Raw genomic sequence first — 14,183 nt, 5'->3', positions numbered from 1 at the left:
CTTTTTCCCTCTCTTCTCCCTCTGGAATGCCTTTAATCCTTATGTTGGATTTCCTAATTGAGTTGGATATTTCTCGGAGAGTTTCTTCATTTCTTTTTAGTCTTAGTTCTCTTTCCTCCTCCATCTGGAACATTTGTGCATTGCTCTCCTCAACATTGCTAATTCTTTCCTCCATATTGTCAGCTCTGATGCTTAGCTTTCAGATTTGTCTTTATCTCCTCTATTGTGTTTTTCATCTCTACGATTTCTGATTTTTTTTTTAATAGTTTCAGTCTCTTTTGTGAAGAAACTCCTGATTTCATTGAATCGTCTGTCTGTATTTTCTTGTATTTCATTAAGCTTTTTTATGATGGCTATTTTGAATTCTCTGTCATTAAGGTTATACATTTCTGTGCTTTCCGGGTTGACTTCTGGTTGCTTGTCATTTTTCTTTTGGTCTGGAGATTTAATATAGTTTTGCATAGCACTTGTTGGTGTTGGCTTACTTTTCCTCATATTGAAAATATATGGTCGTAGTTTCCTCTTGCTGCCGCTGGGTGGGAGTCAAGGGCTGTGTATTCTGGCCCACCTCAGTCTGAGGGCACTCTCGTCGGCCCCTGGCTGATCTGAGGTGTGGCTGAGTGGAGGCTGCTGGGGGTAAGTCTGGGAACAGCTGGAGCTGGAGTGTGGGAACAGCTGGGACTGGAGCGCCGCTGGGCCAAAGCAGCTGGGGCTCGTGTGTGGGTGGGTTGAAACAGCTGCTGCTGGAGTGCTGCTGGGCCAAAGAAGCTTGAAGTGGAGTGCGGCTGGGCTGAAGTTGCTGGCACCAAGTCAGCTGGAGCCTGAGCACAGGCCAAGCTGAAGCAGCTGGAGCTGTGGTGCGGGGGGAGGTCAAGCTGAAGGAGCTGGGGCTGGGTCATGGTCCAGCTGAAGGAGCTGGGGCTGTGGCACGGTGGAGCCGGGCAAGCTGAGGCCGTGGCTTGGTCTAGCCAGAGCAGCTGGGGGCTGTGGTGCAGTGGGGCCTGAGCTGCTGGTCGGGCTCAGGCGCCTGGGGGCTGCTGCCTGTGGGGTCAGGGCGCGATCACGCTGCCCCTGCTGTTGGGGCCCAGGCGCCTGGGGGCCGCTACCTCTGGGGACGGAGCTGAGCTGATGTGCCGCTGTGCTGAAGTGCTAGTTGGGCGGGCCGGGTAGGGGAGGGGCGCTTACATTTGCCTCCCCGATCTCAGAGGTTTCTCACCTCGCCGTCACTCTCTGCTCTCCTGAGGGGCTAGCTTCTTGAAAGTAGCCTCGCAACAGTTCCACTCCCTCCATAGGGGAATCCCCACGGGTTGTGAGGGGTCTTGGAGAGTGCCGGTTTTCACACAGTGAGCCGACCGTCTTCCCCGTCTGAGAGCCGCGTGGTCTCAGTCCTTGGGGAAGGAAGGGAGCTCCTCTTACCTCCTTCCACTTACTCGGGATTCCAGCACCTCAGTCCTTGGGTGTACGGCTGCCTGGGTGCCTCAGACGTCCCCTGTGTTGTGTGAATAACTTCTGTTGAAATATGAATGTCCTTTTTTTTTTGAGGAAGATCGTCCCTGAGCTAACATCCATGCCAATCCTCCTCTTTTTGCTGAGGAAGACTGACCCTGGGCTAACGTCGGTGCCCATCTTCCTCCGCTTTGTATGGGATGCCGCCACAGCATGGCCTGACAAGCAGTGCCTCGGTGCATGCCCGGGATCCGAACCTGGGCTGCCAGCAGCGCAGTGCGTGCACTTAACTGCTATGCTACAGGGCCAGCCCCTGAATGTCCTTTATGTTGTGTCTTAGAGGGGAGAGTTCAATGGGGAAAGCTCACTCCGCCATGATGCTGATGTCAGTGTGTTTTAGTTTTTTGTACAGTCAACTATGTCAGGAATACACACACACACGTACATATATATATATATATGTGGTTTTTTTTCAAAGTTAAATACGTATGCATTAGGTGTATACAATTTTTTAAGGAAAACTGCAATTTCCAGCTCCCCCTCCCTTCCATTCTCCTTTCAGATGTAACATCTTTTAACCAGTGGCCCTCAGCCAGGGCCGTTTTGCCTCCCAGGGAACATCTGGCAATGTCTGGAGACTCGTTTGATTGTCACAACTGGATGGGAGGGAAGACTGCTACAGACATCTCATGTATGGAGGCCGGGGATGCTGCTCAACGTCCTACAATGCCTGGGCTAGCCCCCTACAAAAAATGCCAGTAGTGCTGAGGTTGAGAAATCTTGCTTTTACCTGACTCTCTTAATATTTACCTCCACATCTTTAAGTAACTTGCTTCTTAATTTTTCAGTTTTGGGTATTATCTAATAACTTATCTCTATGAAAGATAAAGATTTAGCTCGTTGCCTTTCTCATTCTCCCATCCTCTCAACGTAGGTGTGTTGCAGTTGTGGAAACTTATTGTTCAGATTTCTCATTTTTATGATTGACTGTGGTTCGTTCAAAGCTATTCAGTACTGAGCTTTGTGATGAACTGATTACTCGTCCTTCATACCTTTTTGTTTTCCTTGGAGTTCATAATTTTCCTTTTTTTTTTTCTTTGTTTATCATGTGCTTTGTAATTCAGTGCCTGCAAATTCTCTGTCACTTGTCTAAATCTCCTTTCCAGTCTTCATTCACATCCATTATTCTCTTAACTTCATCTTTCTGAAAAAGGAGCTCCTGGAGCCTTTGACTTACTCCAGTCCAGACTGTGTTGCCTTCTGTGCCTGGTGTACATTTATTATCTTGGGATTTCCCTTCACTCTTATCCTGGGAATTCCCTTTGTCTTTTTTCTGTGTGGATCTGTTTCCTTCTCCTCTATCTTCATTCTTTGTTCCTAGTATTCTGAAATTCCACTGTGATATTTCTTGGTGTGGATTTATTTCCTCCATTGTGCTGAGCACAAAGTCGACCTTTTTGATTCGGAAACTCATGTCCTTCAAACCAGGAAATTTTCAGTTTTCTTGAATTATTCCTGCTAATTAGTTAGGCTTCTCCATTTTATCTGGCCTCTTATCATCTGTCTTCTGGAGCTTTATTATTTGAATATTGGAACTCCTGGAGTGGTCCTCTTTCCTCTCTCATTTGCCATATCTTTTTCCTTTTGCTTTACTTTCTGTGGTATTTCCTCTACTTTTTCCACCAGTCCTTTTCTTGAGTTTTTAATTTCTGCAATGATGTATCAAAAAGCTGTTTTTGTTTTCTGAATGGTATTTTTAAATAGATCCTGTTTTTGTTTTTGTTTTCAAAAATGACTTCTCTTATATTTTTGAGAATATTAATGATAATTTGATTTATTCAGTGTTATTTTTTTATCTTTGTATATTCTCTGTTTCCTTCAGATTGTGTTTTTTTTTCCCCTATATTTTGATCTTGTTTTCATGTTAGTGGAGTTCCTCAGATGTCTGGTAATCCTTTTTCTCTCCCTTATATTTAAGAGTAGGGGAATAAAAAATGAGAATCTCTGACCATATTAGTAGGGCTAGTTGACTTTGAACTTCACAACTTCTCACTGAGCCACTCAGCTGGGGAACATCCCAAGTCCATATCTCTAAGTCTTTCCTCTTAAGGTGGTCAAATTCCCTAGAGAAAGCTCTTCTAGTCTGTTAATTAGAGGACTGGCTGCTAGCATTCTGGTGGCCAAGTGTGGAAGGAGAGCTTGAGGTCTCAATATCCAATAAGATGTGTTTCACTTAATTTTCCTATTTTCAGTATGGTATCTTCCCCCTCCTACCCACTGCCCCAAACCACAGATGTGCCTGGTGGTTCCCAGGTGGTGTTTTCTCTTTTATCCTTTCAGAAAATAAATCTTAATAAACCTAGCAGCATAGAGAAAGAGAAAGGATCTGAAGATGTGACTGCTCCTGAGTCAGACTTGCAACTCAGTTTTTAACTTCATTTTGAAATAATTTCAAACTTACAAAAAATGTTTCAAAAATAGTAGAAAGAGTTTCCATATACTCTTCATCAACTATGGACATCTTTTTAGAAATACAGCTTCCTGGGGCCAGCCTGGTGGTGTAGTGGTTAAGTTTGTATGCTCCGCTTCGGCAGCCTGGGGCTTGCGGGTTTGGATCCTGGGCGTGGACTTACACACCACTCATCAAGCCATGCTGTGGCAGCATCCCACATACAAAATAGAGGAAGATTGGCACAGATGTTAGCTCAGGAACAATCTTCTTCACCAAAAAAAAAAGAAAAGAAAAGAAAAGTAAAGAAATACAACTTCCCTGGGTCCTGCCCTCAGAGATTCTAACTAGATCAATCTGGGTTGAGACACAGGAATATATTATTGCAAAATGTCCTTAAATAACTGTAATGTGCATCCAGGTTTAGGAGGCACTTTCTTAGAGTTTATAAAGATTAGGAAAGCATTCATTTATTCATTCAATAAAAAATTATTGAGCAGTTATCTGTAGTAGACATTGTGCTGGACACTAGAGACAGAGATGAATAAATCAGGGTCTCTGTCCTAAAGTTGCTTATTATTAAATAGGTACAACAGAGGTAAAGACAGAGAATTATGATTTAATAGGATAAATGCTGTATTAGAGTGACACAGATTAAGGGAATAGTTTCCTTTTGCTGGGAGAATTAGGAACAGCTTTATGTCCAAGGTAAAAATTTGAGCCAGGACTTGAAACCTTAGCAGGAGTTTCCCAAGTGAAAAAGTATGTTCTAGGAAGAAAGGGAAGCATCCATAAAAGCAAAGAGTTATGAAAGATTATGGCATATTCAAGGGGTGGTAAGAAGACTATCTAGTATGGGGTTTGTGGTAGGCAGTGAGGGAAGTGAGGTTGGAGAGGTAGGTTGAGGGTGGATTTTAAAGGACCTTGTATGCCATGATTAGTTTGGATTTTATCATGCAGTCAGTAGGAACAGTGTGGATTAATGTAGATAGGGGAGTCATCTGTTCAAGCATGATGGTTTATTTTTTGAGGAAGAAAATACAGATGGCAGTAAGGGATATGACCTTTAATAAGGAATTCAAGGTTCCTTCCATAATTAAAATTCTGTGATGCTAAACGTCCTCTGTCTCCAAACTCATTAATAAGGAGCCTGGAAACAGGGAAATAATTAAGGAAGATATTACAGTAATCTGATTGAGAAATCATGAAGGTTAATAGTAAGGTATTGTTGTTACAACCAGCCAACGAAGAAATAATTTACTAGTCTCTGGTAGAAATAATTGTAATCCTTTTCTCTCGTTTTTGTTTTTTCTAGGTTTGAAGTCCTGAGTTTTCTCATGTTGTGTTATAATTCTGCTATTGTGTATATGCCTGCTTCCTCTTACCAGTCTCTTTGTCGGATGGGCTCCCGGTGAGAAGAATAATTATCATTAACTTTCATATTTATTTATTTGACAGTTGTTTTTTGAGCACATTCTCTATGGTAGGATCTGTTCTAACTTCTGGTGGTATAGCAGTAAACAGAACTTAGGGAGCTTTCATTCCTGTAGGAATCCTTATCATCCCTCATGCATCATGACTTCTAGAAAATATTTCAGCATTACAGTGTTTTCTGGGGCTGGCCTGGTGACCTAGTGGTTAAGTTCATGTGCTCTGCTTCGCAGCCCGGGGTTCACAGGTTCAGATCCCGGGCGCAGACCTACACACCGCTCATTAAGCCATGCTGTGGTGGCATCCCACATACAAAATAGAGGAAGATTGGCACAGATGTTAGTTCAGGGCCAATCTTCCTCACCAGAAAAAAAAAAGAAGAAGAAGAAGTATTTTCTAGCTGAACATCAAGTTAAGCCAAGATTCTTAAGTTTAGGGTGGTTTAGTGATATACCTAATCACTGCCTAGATGCTAATTTTTATAAATCACTTGAAGAGCTTTGAATAAATAGACATATGTAGAGAAAGTCTTAAGAAATGTGAACCTTTTTCTGAATATATTTCACAAATAACTATCTCTGCTTTGGATAAGATTAGCAATAGCACCAGTTATCTGTATGTGTCGTTTGTATCTGTGTGTTCAAATCTTTTTTTTTTTTTTTTGTGAGGAAGATCAGCCCTGAGCTAACATCCGTGCTAATCCTCCTCTTTTTGCTGAGGAAGACCGGCTCTGAGCTAACATCTATTGCCAATCTTCCTCCTTTTTTTCCTCCCCAAAGCCCCAGTAGATAGTTGTATGTCACAGTTGCACATCCTTATAGTTGCTGTATGTGGGACGCGGCCTCAGCGTGGCGGGAGAAGCAGTACGTCGGTGCGTGCCTGGGGTCCGAACCCGGGCCACCAGTAGCCGGGTGCGTGCACTTAACTGCTAAGCCACGGGGCCGGCCCTGAAATCTTTTTTTTTAAAGATTTTATTTATTTATTTTTTTTCCCCTAAAGCCCCAGTAGATAGTTGTATGTCATAGCTGCACATCCTTCTAGTTGCTGTATGTGGGACACGGCCTCAGCATGGCCGGAGAAGCGGCGTGTCGGTGCGCGCCCGGGATCCGAACCCAGGCCGCCAGCAGCGGAGCGCACGCACTTAACCGCTAAGCCACAGGGCCGGCCCAGGCCCTCAAATCTTTACTAAATCAGAATTTCTAATAATTTGGACAGATCTGAGCTGAAATTTAAATTTCCACTACAGAAAAAAAATTTAAGTAATATAAATGCTTGGAGACAGAGGACGTTTAGCATCACAGAATTTCAATTATGGAAGGAATGCTGAGTTCCTCCTGTCCAACTGATTTTTACTTGAGGAAACTGAGCCCCAAAAAGAGATTAAATGCTATATTAGTTTTCTGTCACCTCATAACAAATTACCGCGAACTTAGCAGCTTAAAACAGCACACGTTTATTATTTCACAGTTTTTGTGGGTCAGGAGTCTGGGCATGACTTAGCTGGGTCCTCTGCTTAGGGTTTTACAAAGCTAGAGTTAAGATGTTGGCTGGAGTTGCAGTCTTATCTGAGGCTTCATTGAGGAATTATACATGTTTGTTGGCAGAATTCAGTTCCTGTAGTTGTAGGACTGAAGGCTTCAATTTCTTATTGGCTGTCTGCTGAAGGCCAGTCTCAGTTCCTTGCCACGTGGGCCTCCCAACATAGGCAGCCTACAACATGGCAGCTTGCTTCTTCAAAGCAGAGAAGGGGTGACAGAGAGACTCCAGCAAGACCTCCACTACAATCTTATATAACATAATCACATATTCATGTACATGGAATCGTGGAAATCTCATCACTTTTGCCCACCCACACTCACAAGGAGGGGATGAGACAGGGCGTGAGTACCAGGAAGGAGGGGCCATAGGGATCATGGTCCCCCAAGGGTCTGTCCACCACAATGCTCTCCTCAAGTTCATGCTGTTGTGTTACTGGGAATAGAAAGTGGTCCTGTTTATAACTCAATTTTCCTAATTGGGGGAAAGCCAATCTAAATTAGCTGCAAGTTTGATTTTATAGATTATCTTAAAATAAGTATATTATTTTCACTTGCCTGTGATAACACAATTAATGACTAACAAAACACAATTAATGACTAACAAAATTCTTGTCTCCAACCCAGTTACTATTATCAAGAGAGTACATTGTTTTAGCACTTATTGCCTATCTACAGATAAATTTATTTATTTATTTTATTATTTTTGTGTGTGTGTGAGGAAGATCAGCCCTGAGCTAACATCCATGCCAATCCTCCTCTTTTTGCTGAGGAAGACTGGCCGTGAGCTAACATCCGTGTCCATCTTCCTCCACTTTATGTGGGACGCCCCCACAATATGGCCTGACAAGTGGTGCGTTGGTGCGCGCCCAGGATCAGCTCCAATGCTGGCCCGGGTCACCAGCATTGGAGCGCACGCACTTAACCGCTACGCCACGGGGCTGGCCCAGATAAATTTATTTATAAGTGACTATTATTGATCCATTAAAGCACATCTGCTGAATCTCTAATTGGCAACATTATTGTGACATTCAATAGCTTCTTAATAACATAAGTGATGACAAACTTTGATAGTCCTCCAACTCTTGTTCACATGTCCCCTAAAGACTTTTGAGAAGCTATGTGGCTGTTACACGTTTAAGTTAATATTTAAATTTTCTATCCTATCTTAAATAATTGCAAATGATATGATTTCCAGTACATAAATATTGACATAATAAAACAAGTAATTGTTGGGTCAATATTTTAAATGTATATAACGTAAATACCATAGTGATCTGATACCCACCATCTGCCATTTGAGGAATAAATGAACAAGCTTTTCTTTAATAGTCTAACATTATTTTATTCCTTTTTCTTCTTGAATTTGTTTTTTGTTTTTTGTGTTTTTTTTGTGAGGAAGATCAGCCCTGACCTAACATCTGTGCTAATCCTCCTCTTTTTGCTGAGGAAGACCAGCTCTGAGCTAGCATCTATTGCCAATCCTCCTCCTTTTTTTTTTCCCCCCAAAGCCCCAGGAGATAGTTGTATGTCATAGCTGCACATCCTTCTAGTTGCTGTATGTACTAGAAGCGGCCGGAGAAGCGGTGCGCCGGTGGGCGCCCAGGATCCGAACCCGGACCGCCAGTAGCGGAGCGTGCGCACTTAACCGCTAAGCCATGGGGCCGGCCCTTCTTGAATTTGAATTTCCAGTCTACTTTACCCACATAATTTTATCCTAATATCATGCCATTTTGTACTTGCAGGTCTTTTATTCATCACCTGATTATACATATCTGCTACAAAAAATATATATATATAAATTGAAATTTTTTAAAAATTTCCTGAGATCGTAATACATTAAACACTGAAAAATTTCTTCTGGACTCACTTACCATTACAATTATTCTAACAAATTAATTGATTAAAATAATATAGGTACATTACAACTTTTGTTAATTATTAAGCATAACTTTTCTGGAAGCATCTCTTAATGAGATGGAAGATAGAGGATTGTTTATGGTCCTTTGATTAAAAATAGCCTCACAGGCTCCGCTTGTCAGGCCATGCTGTGGCGGCGTCCCATATAAAGTGGAGGAAGATGGGCATGGATGTTAGCCCAGGGCCAGTCTTCCTCAGCAAAAATAGAAGGATTGACATGGATGTTAGCTTAGAGCTGATCTTCCTCACAAAAATAAAAAATAAAAAAAAAACAGCCTCACAGTCATCAGCATTTTGAAATGTTCCTTTATTTGTTTTGTGATTTCTGTATCTCCTACTAATTCATCCTGATACAATTTGGGATGTGTGAAGTTACACATTTCTTTTGTGAAGAGGGAGAAGGATGATTATGAGAGAGACAGCTATTTGAGAAAAGTTGTCGCTTTGTTGGTATAGTCCTTCAGAATGTATGCTTTTTGGGGGCACAAATTTTATTATCTGTTTGCCTGTTCGTAGCTGTATGCCTAGGCCCAAGACAGTGACTGGCACATAGTCACTATTTGAGGAATTTGAATAAATAAATACTTGAGGAATGAATAATTGAATAAACAAATATATGAAATCAAAAATATTTAATGAATGAGGAAATCACATATGATAAATACTGTATTTTCCTAGGGTTTGTGTAAGTGGGTTTCCACGGCAACACGAAAAACACTGGAAAGAACTCTGTGGTCGAATAGTATTGGATCCCGAATTTATGGTGCAACTTCTCACCGGGGTTTATTATGCCATGTAAGTAGGTGGACTGTGAAATTGGGTGAATTCTTCTTAATGTTTGGAAATTTAATATTTCTCTTACTCTCTTTTTTTCTCTTATCAGTTGCACAACACTGAATCTTTTGTTCTGTGATGGACCCATTATCTTGTTTTTCTAATAGTAATTTCTTTTAATACTTCTTTTAATGAATAATACACTTTTTATTTGAAAGCAATATAACAAAGATAACTTTTTAATTGAGATATAATTGATGTGTAAGATTGTATTAGTTTTAGATGTACAACATGATTAGATATGTTTTATATTGTGAAATGATTAACACAGTAAGTTTAGTTAACGTGCATCACCTCACATAGCTACATATTTTTTTCTTATGATGAGAACTTTTAAGATCTGGTCTCTTAGCAACTTTCAAATATACAATTCAGTATTATTAACTATAGTCACCATGCTGTACATTACATACACAGGACATATTTATCTTGCAACAGGAAGTTTATACCTTTTGACTACATTCATCCTTTTTCTCCACCCATTGCCTATGGCAACCACCAATCTGTTTTCCATATCTATGAGTTTGGTTTTTTTTTTTTTTAGATTTCACATGTAAGTGAGATTTTACCATATTTGTCTTCCTTTCTCTGATTTATTTCACTTAGCATAATGCCCTCAAGGTCCATCTGTGTTGTTGCAAATGGGCAATATTTCCTTCTTTTTTTATAATTGAATAATATTCCATTGTATATATATGCCATATTTTCTTTATCCATTCATTTGTCAGTGTACACTTAAATTGTTTCTATGTCTTGGCTATTGTAAATAATGCTTTAATAAACATGAAGGTGCAGATACCTTTTGAGATAGTGATTCCATTTCCTTCAGATATATACCAGAAGTGGAATTGCTGGATCATATGGTAGTCTAGTTTTAATTTTTTGAGGAATCTCCGTACTGTTTTCCACAGTGGCTGCACCAAATTACATTCCCACCAATAGTGTACAGCATTCTCTTTTCTTCACATCCTTGCCATAATATTGTTATTTCTTGTCTTTTTCATAATAGTCATTCTAAGAGATGGTATCTCCTTGTGGTTTTGATTTGCATTTCCCTGATGATTAGTGCTGTTGAGCATCTTTTCATGTACCTGTCGGCCGTTGGTATGTCTTCTCTGGGAAAAAGTCTGTTCAGATCCTCTGCTCATTTTAAATAGTTTATTTTTTTTTTATATTGACTTGTGTGAGTTCTTTATATATTTTGGATGTTAACCCCTTATCAAATATATAATTTGCAAATATTTTCTCCCATTCAATAGGTTGCCTTTTCATTTTGTTGATGGTTTCCTTTGCTGTGCAGAAACTTTTTTGTTTGTTTGTTTCCGCTGTGCGCCTGGGATCCAAATCTGGACCGCCAGCAGCAGAACGTGCACACTTAACCTCTACACCACGAGGCCGGGCCAGAAACTTTTTAGTTTGATGTAGTCTCACTTGTTTATTTTGCTTTTGGTGTCAAATCCAAAAAATCATCACCAAGACTGATGTCAAGGAGCTTACCTCCTATGTTTTCTTTTAGGAGTTTCATGGTTTCAGGTTTTAGATTAAAATCTTTAATCCATTTTGAGTTTAATTTTGTATATGGTGTAAGATAAGTGGTCCAATTTCATTCTTTTGCATGTGGCTGTCCAGTTTTCCCAACACCATTTATTGAAGAGACTATCCTTTCTCTATTGTATATTTTTGACTCTTTTATTGTAAATTAATTGACCATATATGCATGGGTTTATTTCTCAGCTCTCTATTCTGTTGCATTGATCTGTGTATTTTATGCCAATACCGTACTGTTTTAATTACTATGGCTTTGTAATATAGTTTGAAATCAAGAAGTGTGATGCCTCCAGCTTTATCCTTCTTTCTCAAGATTGTTTTGGCTATTCATGGTCTTTTGTGGTTCCATACAAATTTTAGGATTGTTTGTTCTATTTCTGTGAAAAATATTACCAGAATTTTTATAGGAATTGCATTGAATGTGTAGGTAGCTTTGGGTAGCATGGACATTTTTAGTAATATTAATTCTTCTAATCCATGAGCGCAGAATATTTTTCCGTTTATTTGTATGTTCTTCAATTTCTTTTGTCAGTGTCTTATATGAAAACTATTAGTGTGCAGTGTACAGGTCTTTCACCTCCTTGGTCAAATTGATTCCTAGGTATTTTTTTTTTTGCAATTATAAATGGGATTGTTTTCTTAATTCTCTCTCTGATAGTTCATTATTAGGCATATAGAAATGCAACAGATTTTTGCATACAGTCATGCATCATTTAACCGTGGGGATATGTTCTGAGAAATGCATCATTAGGCAATTTTGTTTTTGTGTGAATGTCATAGAGTGTACATACACAAACCTAGATGGTATAGACTAAAAGCTATACTTTTTTTGTGTGTGTGTGAGGAAGATCAGCCCTGTGCTAACATCTGCCAATCCTCTTCTTTTTTTGCTGAGGAAGACTGGCCCTGGGCTAACATCTGTACCCATCTTCCTCCACTTTATATGGGATGCCGCCACAGCAAGGCTTGCCAAGCGGTGCGTCCGTGCACACCTGGGATGCGAACTGGCGAACCCCAGGACACCGCAATGGAGCACACGCACTTAACCGCTTGCGCTGTGGGGCCAGCCCCAAAGCTATACTTTTATACAACTGGCAGTGCAGTAGGTTTGTTTACATCAGCATCACCACAAACACATGAGTAATATGTTGCACTACGGTGTCGTGACAGCTACCGTGTCACTAGGTGATAGTAATTTTTCAGCTCCATTATAGTCTTATGGGACCACATTGTATAGGCGGTTTGTTGTTGACTGAAACATTGTTATGTGGTGCATGACTGTGTCAATTTTGTATCCTGCAACTTTACTGAATTTATTAGTTCTAACAGTTTCTTGGCGGAGTCTTTAGGGTTTTTTATGTGTGTATGTATGTTTGTGAGGAAGACTAGCCCTGAGCTAACATCCAGTGCCACTCCTCCTCTTTTTTTGCTGAGGAAGATTGGCTCTAGGCTAACATCCGTGCCCATCTTCCTCTACTTTATATGGGACGCCACCACAGCATGGCTTGACAAGCGGTGCGTCGGTGCGTGCCCAGGATCTGCACTTAACCGCTGCGCCACCAGGCCGGCCCCTAGGGTTTTTTATATATAATATCATGTCATCTGCAAATAGAGACAGTTTTACCTCTTCCTTTCTGATTTAGATGCCTTTTATTTCTTTTTCTTGCCTGATTGCTCTGGCTAGAACCTCCATTACTATGTTGAATAAAAGTGATGAGAGCAGACATCCTTGTCTTGTTCCTGATCTTAGAGGAAAAGCTTTCAGTTTTTCACTGTTGAGTATGATGATAGCTATGGATTTGTCGTATATGGCCCTTATTATCTTGAGGTATGGCCCCTCTGTATCCACTTTGTTGAGAGTTTTTATCATGAATGGATGTTGAATTTTGTCAAATGCTTTTTTTGCATTTATTGAGATGATCATATGATTTTTATCCTTCATTTTGTTAATATGGTATATCATGTTGACTGAATTGCAGATATTGAACCATCTTTGCATCCCAGTGGTAAACCCTGCTTGATCATGGTGTGTGATCCTTTTAATGTATTACTGAATTTGATTTGCTAATATTTTGTTGAGGATTTTTGTATAATTTCTCACAGGGATATTGACCTGTAATTTGCTTTTCTTGTAATGTCCTTTTCTGGTTTTGGTATCAGGGTAATGCTGGCTTTGTAAAATGAGTATGGAAGTGTTCCCTCCTCTTCTGTTTTTCAGAAGTGTTTGAGAAGGGTTGGTATTAATTCTGCTTTAAATGTTTGGCAGAATTCACCTGTGAAGCCATCTGGTCCTGGACTTTTGTTTGTTGGGAGAGTTTTGTTTTGTTTTGTTTTTAATTTTATTTATTTATTTATTTTTCCACCAAAGCCCCAGTAGATAGTTGTATGTCATAGCTGCACATCCTTCTAGTTGCTGTATGTGGGACGCGGCCTCAGCATGGCCAGACAAGCAGTGCATCGGTGTGCGCCCGGGATCCGAACCCGGGCCTCCAATAGCACAACGCACGCACTTAACTGCTAAGCCATGGGACCGGCCCTGTTGGGAGAGTTTTGATTACTCATTGAATCTCTGTACTATTGGTCAGTTCAGATTTTCTATTTCTTCATGATTCTGTCTTGGTAGGTTGTATGTTTCTAGGAATTTATCCATTTTTTCTAGGTTGTCCAATTTGTCAGTACATAATTGTTCAGAGTACTTTTAGTACTTTTAAAATAGCCAAAATATAACATAACTAGTCATTAAATTAGAGTCTAGAAATTGCCAGGTTTTCTTTATGGAAAACTGTGTCTCTTTGCATAGTTAATAACCCAGGTTTTCATGAATAGATTACCCTAAATATAAACACATGATAAAAACCAATTTATGTGAAAAGACATCTATAAACTATTATAAATGTTAGTGTTTGAAATCTTCATTTTGTTCTTGTAACCAAAAGTGGGATAGTTTAGAAATGAAATGATGCAAAATTTGATGTGAAAATCTTGTTTCAGAACCAAAAGAGTAGGACCTGGAACAATAA

General features: G+C 40.1%; 1 protein-coding gene across 9 annotated transcripts in view; it reads left to right on the top strand.

Annotated features, from left to right (window-relative positions):
* Positions 1-14,183, top strand: part of HYCC2 (hyccin PI4KA lipid kinase complex subunit 2) — a 96,850-nt gene that overhangs the window by 65,435 nt on the left and 17,232 nt on the right. For all 9 annotated transcript variants that reach the window (XM_014784728.2, XM_087435576.1, XM_087435577.1 and 6 more), the window contains 2 exons: positions 5,211-5,306; positions 9,460-9,576. In XM_014784728.2, coding sequence (XP_014640214.1) covers positions 5,211-5,306; positions 9,460-9,576 — 213 coding nt within the window. The remainder of the gene's footprint in view (positions 1-5,210; positions 5,307-9,459; positions 9,577-14,183) is intronic.

The sequence above is a fragment of the Ceratotherium simum genome, chromosome 9 (assembly GCF_057802395.1).
Source record: "Ceratotherium simum simum isolate JZ-2026a chromosome 9, ASM5780239v1, whole genome shotgun sequence".
Lineage (NCBI taxonomy): Eukaryota > Metazoa > Chordata > Mammalia > Perissodactyla > Rhinocerotidae > Ceratotherium > Ceratotherium simum.
The sequence above is the reverse complement of the archived record's forward strand: the minus strand, read 5'-3'. Positions and strand labels throughout refer to the sequence as shown.